Source organism: Phaethon lepturus, unplaced genomic scaffold (genome assembly GCF_000687285.1).
Source record: "Phaethon lepturus isolate BGI_N335 unplaced genomic scaffold, ASM68728v1 scaffold19091, whole genome shotgun sequence".
In the NCBI taxonomy this organism is placed as follows: domain Eukaryota; kingdom Metazoa; phylum Chordata; class Aves; order Phaethontiformes; family Phaethontidae; genus Phaethon; species Phaethon lepturus.
Window position 1 is genome coordinate 5,616 of NW_010520023.1, and position 8,179 is coordinate 13,794.

The window sequence follows — 8,179 nt, forward strand, 5'->3', positions numbered from 1 at the left end:
GCTTTGCATATTTAAAATTTTTCAGGCTTGCTGCCAGGATTTGTTGGCTTAAGAGCAAGAGGCTATATTTTATAGAAGTTATTAATATGGGGGAATAGTGGTTCAACTTTTATATCATTTGAATGGTAAGTTCTATTATATAGGTCAGTTAATTTTAACTACAGTTCACTCTGTTGAGAATATGGAGTCCAAAACTGCCCACAGGTAGAAAAAAAGAATAATTATTGGGGCTATTTTAAATGTTTCACGACAGTAGTGTTTGCCTCCTATATAAAGATCATTCAGTAAAATATGTGTGCACATGTGTGCATATGCACACATATGAGAGCAACCAGTAAAAATACTATGGATATGAAAATAATTTTGAATGAACAGTGAACTTCTTTTCTTTCATATACAGGGTCATGTTGTTGCTTGCTTATGAAACATGAGCAAAATCCAATACCTTACGTTAACAATGCAAACTTGACAACCATTAGAAGTAGCTAATGGAAAATTAAATATTTTTTTTGTTTGAAACAATTTTGTAAGTCCTTATGCATGGAATACTTTTCTTGTATTGCAGCCTACCAATACTTCCCACTTTTCTGATCAGATACATGCTCCAACACGGTTACATCAATACACCCAACTGCTAAGATTTCATGGAACGTCACTCTAACGGTCTGCATTTACCCAGTGAGAGAACATGCAGAAGAGCAGCAGCTTCTACACAGTTTTTCCTCACATTCTCGTAAGAGCAACTGTCAGCACAGGATACATTTATATCATTACATTAGTTTGCAGTTCAAGGGAGAAAACTCATCTTTTAGGCAAGAAACACAGGCCCAGTGTGGGAACTGGCTCACACTCAACTCTCCAGGCAGTACAAGCATAACTGGATCTTTGCATTCAAGCATACCTGTCAACAGCAGTTCAAAAGCAGCGACAGGTACTTCTGTGTGAAGGTTGACGTTAATTTTTTCATTTCGCATATTAGGAAAAAACCCACCACCACTGCATAGAGCACAAGGCAGAAAAAACCCCAAACCTTTGTTTATAGTTTCCATGTGCAGAAGTGTGCAGTAAGGAAATTCAGGACGGTAAGTCCTGAAAATGATGAAACAATAGTAAGTAAGAGTTTTTTTCAGAAGACTAGTATAATTTCAAAGGTTAATTTTGATCTTAAATTGAGGAGTGAGGGAGTGGCAAAGTGTGTGTGTGTCTCAGAGGGAGAGAAAGATTTGGGTTTGGTTTTTTACTGTGGCTCTCAGTAGCACTGCTCTGCCACCTAACTGCAAAAAAGTACCTGCCATTTGTTCTTCATCTGAATTACTAAAGCTATTCTAATTTAAATTACACTACACAATTGTAGTGTATGTATTACCGTATAAACCCAACAATGAAGATGAGGAGAGTCATTTGTGTTTATGCCCATAAAAACATCTATGGCTGACCAGGGAACTAAGATAGCAAAAATGGTCTCTGAAATATGCATCCTTCTGACAGTTCAGGCTCTCCGGATTGCACAGGAAAGGGGAACGTGCAATGGGTGACGACAAATTCATTCCCAAAGTGGTGTATGTTGTTTATATCAGGCACTCATTTTTTACTGCTGTGACTTGGCACCATCATGTGGCCACTCTGAATTTGCTCAGTTTAAGTAAGAATTTACACAGGAAAATGCTTGCAACAAATTAATTAGAATTTACAAATTGTTTCAGTCTACTTCAGAAGGAGATGGTACATTTATTAAGTATATGTTCACTAAATTCTGAACAGGCTCTCTGGATTGCACAGGAAAGGGGAACAAATTCATTCCCAAAGTGGTGTCGCCCATTCATTGTGACGACAAATTCATTCCCAAAGTGGTGTATGTTGTTTATATCAGGCACTCATTTTTTACTGCTGTGACTTGGCACCATCATGTGGCCACTCTGAATTTGCTCAATTTAAGTAAGAATTTACACAGGAAAATGCTTGCAACAAATTAATTAGAATTTACAAATTGTTTCAGTCTACTTCAGAAGGAGATGGTACATTTATTAAGTATATGTTCACTAAATTCTGAACACATTGTTTTCCAGTCACCCTTTTTTCCCCCCTGAATCTCTGCTTGTTTAATCATGGTTTTCCTCATGATCTTTAAATCAGAAGTTGTTAGGCTCCAAAAGTTAAAGACATTTTCTGTGGTTGGTCTTCATCCAAATTCTACCAATAGTGTACAAAAGTTGGCATATTATAGACAACTACCCTCTTCTTCACTACAAGAACTTTGGGAATGATTTGCAGAATGAAACAGGTCAGTATTTTCTGCTTTACATCAGACATCCCAAAGGATTTAGAATTTCAGGAAATCTGACAAGCATATTATTTACATAGTTTGATCCAAACAGGTAGTGTACATATCAGGACAACTTGAGTTACATATCCCTTTTGCAAAGTTTCAGGGTCAAAATCAGAAGTAGGAAATCATGCAATGTAAATTTCTATTCTGATATGTTTGCATAATGTTTTCAGGTGGATATAAGAAAGTTCTACCAAGTGTTAATGTGTAAAAGGCTCAGAGATAGAAGTCTCCATACATTCAGGTTGCTTATACAGAGGCACAACTTTATGCTCACCAGACAAAGCATTGCTATCGTTCACTTCAGAGCAGAAAAATGAGAAAAAGCAGTGTAATTTACAGGAATATATTTTCAGTATTTTTTTTAATATATACAACTAGAGTACTTTCAATAATGAAATACAGTTTGCCATCTTTTTGAATACAATAATGCTAAATTTGATTCTGCCATTTTTTGTGGTAAAATATATGTTTTCAGCTGAAATACTGTACTGATATTCTTTAAAATATATACAAGTTATATACAAATACAAAATTACATTACAAATATTTTAATTGCAGTCAAAAAAAATCTAAATATTTTGTAATAATTTGTACACCCAGACAGGTGTACCATTTCTAAAAAGACTGCAATAAAAGCAACTGTAGTTTTTCAGATTCCTCAGGCTGAGGTAATGCCCACTTCTTCTTTACATACTGAATGTCTATCTGTCCAGATTCTTTGGCCAGAGCAACGCCTAACAGTCCATTTGTTTTTTCTGGTTCTCCCAGCAGAGCCATAGTTACAACACTGAAATCAAAAGAACAGGGGAGTGTTTTTAATTGAGGCAAAATTAATAGAAATTGGTGTTTTCAAAGTTGCTCAAAGAGCAGGTTACTTATAGTTAACTAAATAATGCCTTTTTTCTGCTCATTACAGTGCAATATTCCTCACTATTTCAAATCCCAGCATGCTCTTTAGCTCTACACTGACTACAGGAACAGTATCGTGAGTCCTGGTGAATACGTGCTAGCCAAAAATATTCTCGTTTACTCTGTGACAATGAACATAATATATTTCTTTATATTGGTAACCGTACTATATATAGGCATTTTAAAATGCTGTCCAACATATCTTGCCTATTTTAGGGGTTGATCCTGATCTAGCAAAGCTATCTTAGAACTTAAGCAATCCAGTGATTTTAGTGGGAAACAAATTTTTCTCTTCATATAAACAGCAACTGCTCCATGTACAGACATCTGCCCCAACTGATAACACTATATGCAATTTTGATTCATACTAACATTATTTCTCCTTTATCAGACTGTATAAAATAGTAAGTAAATAAGGATAAACTAAAATTTAGCTCACTATAGTCTCTATCCACACCTCCAACAGTTTAAAACTATAGTTAGAAAAGCAAATTGTAATGAAGATTTAATGTCAAGCAAAAAAATCCATCCAAAATCTAATCAAAATGTAGATGATAATAATACTAATATTTTGTTCAAAATAGAGTAATGTAATGTACTTACTTCTCTGATGGAATAGTCTGCTTTGCCACGGGCAACAAATCATTTTCCAGAAGATCCCAAATGTAAATATTAGATGATGCATCCAGTACAAAAAACACGGCAGGTCTTGTTAGAGCCCACTGCAGGGCGATAATTGGCTGGCCATTTGTGCTGTCATTCCACTGCATGAGGGGGTACTCTGATGTCATTTGGTGTAATCTAATACTTCCATCTGAACAGCCAACCTATATCATAGTCAAAAAGCAAATAATTCCTGGGAACAAAACAAACTAAGCAGGAGAAAAATTGCAATTCAATTCTTGAGAATATCAGGCATATAAATAAAATTAGTTATCTGAGTCAAGTAGCACATCTCTCTCGAATCGCACTCTACAGACTATTCAGATTTTAACTTTTAATGTAAATTTTAGTTCAAAAGCAGTAACTCTGTACTGAGCATACTAGAGTAATCTAATCCACTGATCCTGGGACAAGTCCCACTTTCCTATTTTAAAAAAAGTTCTCAAACTATCAACTTCACTAATACTATGGACCACCACAACTTGAAAGTAGTCTGAATGTGGCAAGGTCAGAGAGAGACCAATTCAGACAGCTACTTAGTGACACATGTAATCTGTAAAACCAAGAATAGCTTTCAGTAGGACAGGCTGTGCTTAACAGCATAATGATATTAAACTGCTGTCACTGCTTGCAAATATTTTTGTTATAACCTTTGTCTTGCCTAGTATAACATTTACAAGTTTGCTGTGATCCAGGTAGAGAAGAAGTTGTTCTAAGAAAACAGGAAAGAACTTATTCTTACTACCCTGAGCCATCTCTACATCAGGAAGACTTCCCAGAATTTTCAAAGTATGATGACTTTTTACAAGGACTCTGCAAGTTGTGTTTACATTTACATTTAAAAGGACTCTGCAGATACAAACTTATAGAAGTCAGTATCACTCTAAATAAATGCATTTGGGAAAAAGGTAAGAACATCTGCACTGGTAAAAGGAAGTTCTGACTGTGCAGTGGTGACACAAAATACATGTGCTGTAGCCAAACACATCAATTTTATACCTTAGGCAATCCCGATCTTCATGTAAATCATGGCAAATTTAGAAATAAAGCATTTTCAAGAAAAGATCAGGTACAAAAGTGTGCAAGGATAAGGAGATGGAAAATCCTACCAAAGTTAGATTCAACTTGCATTGAATAAACTTTCACAAGGGAGACAGTGGATGTGTCAATATGAACTGCTGAGGGCAGATCTGAACACGCCTGACCACAAGGTACACTACCAGGTGTACCCCAAGGGTATGCCTGATACGGAGAGGAAAGGAATGCCCAGAGCTGCCCCACAGACCTTTATTTCACAGCAATACAGATATTTTATCTCCAAAATGATTACGTCACTAAGAGATGTATGATAAAAGTGAGAAACAGCTGAGGCTTCTTAACAGCAGAAGACCTGCTTGCAATGCTGCTGCATGTCAGTAAAAACAAAGAGTAAGTTATAAGGCTGAAGTGAGATTGCCATTTGTTTGTGAGCCAGATGCTCCACCTTTTATATAAGCAAAGTTTGAACACCAGGACACAAGATTTCCTGTCACTCTTCATGGCAGATTGAAATTAGTGAGGTAAATCAACTACCACATCTAGTTAAATATGTCAAATTAGAACTTCTCCCTCAGCTAGTAATTAAAAAATGAAACTTGTATTATATGAAAATGCTTTCATACCAAAAATAGTGGCTTTCCAAAAGGGAAGAAATCAATTGCATTGATGCTTATTGATCTCAGCCCGCTCTCCTGGGGTCTGAATAGCTTTGGAAAAAGTTTTAAATCATGTCTTGTACCATGGCCTACCAGCCCCTACAAACAGTATAAAGAAAATGGATTAAGCAAAACAAAATTTGCATTATCAGTATTACAAGAAAAAGTTAAACAATTCACAGAACTGCTAACTTAAAAGATCCTTAATAGCTAACAGATTTTAATAATAGTCTCAAATTACAAATATTATATACAGTCTACTGGTAAAATTCCAAGTAAATGGGGCAGCTTCCAAAACAAAAAATAAAAATGAAATGAACTTCAGCGCATTACTCACAATGTTTGTTCCAACAATGAAATGGTTAGGATTAGAAGACAGAAATTTAATAGTCAGTGTCTGGGGCATTCTTTGGCGCACATCCTTTGGGAAGAGGCTAGGAAAAACATAAGGGTAAAAGATGACATCAATACAGGAAGTTGTCTCCTAAAGCTATGCAAGTACATACTCGTGATCTATAATGTCTATGACTAGCTCTAGGAAGAAGTGTATATTAAAAAAACCCCAAACAACTAATGAAATTATTGTTAAATAGACCTTACATAACAGCAAATTAATAAAGTATAGGACAAATTAGCTTTGTGAGATACACATGTAAAATCTAAATGCCCCGGTTTTCTTACCTATTATTCAATTCCATAGTAGAGCTATGTACTAACTTCACTTTCCCTCCAGGAATTAAACCTAAAATTATATAAAATAATAATTTAAATTTATTTAAGCACTTTGCATTAAGAAAGTGCTATAATTAAATTAAAACTTAAGGTAATAAGTAAAAGGATACTTCATAATTAAATTGTTTATCGTAGATATAGCTTTTGATACGTAAGAATCTTACATAATCTAGAACTATTTACTTCAGAATTCAAATCTGAAGAGTTGTAATCTTTGACAGAAATCAAAGAAAGAGGATAGAGAAAAGGAAACATGATTTTATGTTTGTTTTAGTTTTACAGTATGCATATAACCTCCTGTAGTATCACTCTATAAAACCCAACTCTATCAATAGTGAAAATGCACATTTATGTCACTTGGATCTTCGACAATGAATTATAGTAATGAGAGACTGTAATAATACTTCCATAAAGTTGGTCTACGTTATTTATTAGTGAAGAATAACACAGTTCAAATCCTTCAAACAAGAATTTTCTGAAGAGGCAAAAAATGAATCCTGGTGGCAGTAAAACTGTGTGAACACATGACCATAGCTTTAAGATGTACCTCTCCACAGATATAATAACCATCTTTAGCAGCTTAATATAGCCAGATATTGCACACGAGCTTATAAATTAGAAAACTGATCAAAAATTCTAGTTTGTTAGCATTACTTCATTGTTTATACATGTATTTTAAAATGTATCAGGATTTTAATCACAGCGTTTTCCAGTTAGGTAAATATGTAAGTCTAAATTTGCCCAGAGAACAAAAAAATGTAACTTTCTTGATTCACAAAACTCAAATAGGGCTGAATGGACTTTGCTCTTTACTTTTTTCATGGAAACTTTTTCTCACACTAAATTAAGTACTGCATGCAAAAAAGAACTTTCAGGACAATTACCAAAGTGGAGACACAGGCAACAACAAAAGCATGATAACAGATTTGGTTAAAACTAAAGAAAGAACATGAGGACCAAGAAGGATGTAAAAATCTCATAATGATTGAAAAGAAGCTGTTTAGGGGACAGAAATCTGCTTTAACATTGTAAGAAATGTGGTTGTCTGTGGTGGCAATTACCTACACAGAATTAGCAGACGAGATTCCGATAGCAGTGAAAAGAACTCATTATATTAACAAATGACTCCAAATATCAGATATATGTCCTATTCAGAATAAATAATTTCCTCAGTAATTTTGCCTTCTTCTAAACTATTTTTTGTCATCACTGGCTCTTCCTCTCCTAACTTCATAATCTCAAAACTCAAGCAACTTATTCTACCTCTAATGTACAGTACTCACCTAAATCAGTTTGTGAACCAGCTAAATCCACTTTTTGTAATTCAACAACTACCTGAAAAGCCAATATTTAACATTAATAAGCAATAAATATTTATCAGACTTTAAAGTTTTTTAACTAGTTGTAATAACGTATGACATAAGTCTAAAGGGACATTTAGATAGACAGGTCTAACATTAAAATGATTACAGGTGGATTCTCTACCCCGTCAGTGTCTGTAATGGTAAAAATAGCTTCACGTGCCTGCTGGATGGTCCCTGCTGGGAAGCAGAATACGGGAAGTTACATTCTGCACTTCACCACTAGTTGGCATCTTGTTGGTTTGGTCAGTCACAAAAAACCACCCTAAACTCCCAAATAAGAAATTGTAACACATTTCCTGTGCTTTTTACTATTCATGAAATAGAAAGCGCAGATCATTTGGCCTGAATTTGTTGCTACTAAAGTTACTTAGAGCTTTAAGGGACTTAACTAGTAATACAGAAGGGAAATACTTTTATCCGCTTATTATTCACTGAGACATCCAGTTCCTCAAGCAAGATCGATTCAGATGCAAACAACAGGTTCAGAA

At 34.9% G+C, this 8,179-nt stretch overlaps 1 protein-coding gene across 1 annotated transcript in view; it reads right to left on the reverse strand.

Moving 5' to 3' along the window:
- Window positions 1-2,656: 2,656 nt before the first annotated feature.
- WDR60 (WD repeat domain 60) overlaps window positions 2,657-8,179 on the reverse strand; it is a 34,338-nt gene continuing 28,815 nt past the window's right edge. Inside the window, exons 20-25 of the mRNA XM_010297258.1 lie at window positions 7,611-7,662; window positions 6,277-6,337; window positions 5,933-6,029; window positions 5,563-5,694; window positions 3,842-4,065; window positions 2,657-3,116 (exon numbers count right to left, since the gene is read on the reverse strand). Of these exons, the coding sequence (XP_010295560.1) occupies window positions 2,945-3,116; window positions 3,842-4,065; window positions 5,563-5,694; window positions 5,933-6,029; window positions 6,277-6,337; window positions 7,611-7,662 (738 nt within the window). The 3' untranslated portion in view covers window positions 2,657-2,944. The remainder of the gene's footprint in view (window positions 3,117-3,841; window positions 4,066-5,562; window positions 5,695-5,932; window positions 6,030-6,276; window positions 6,338-7,610; window positions 7,663-8,179) is intronic.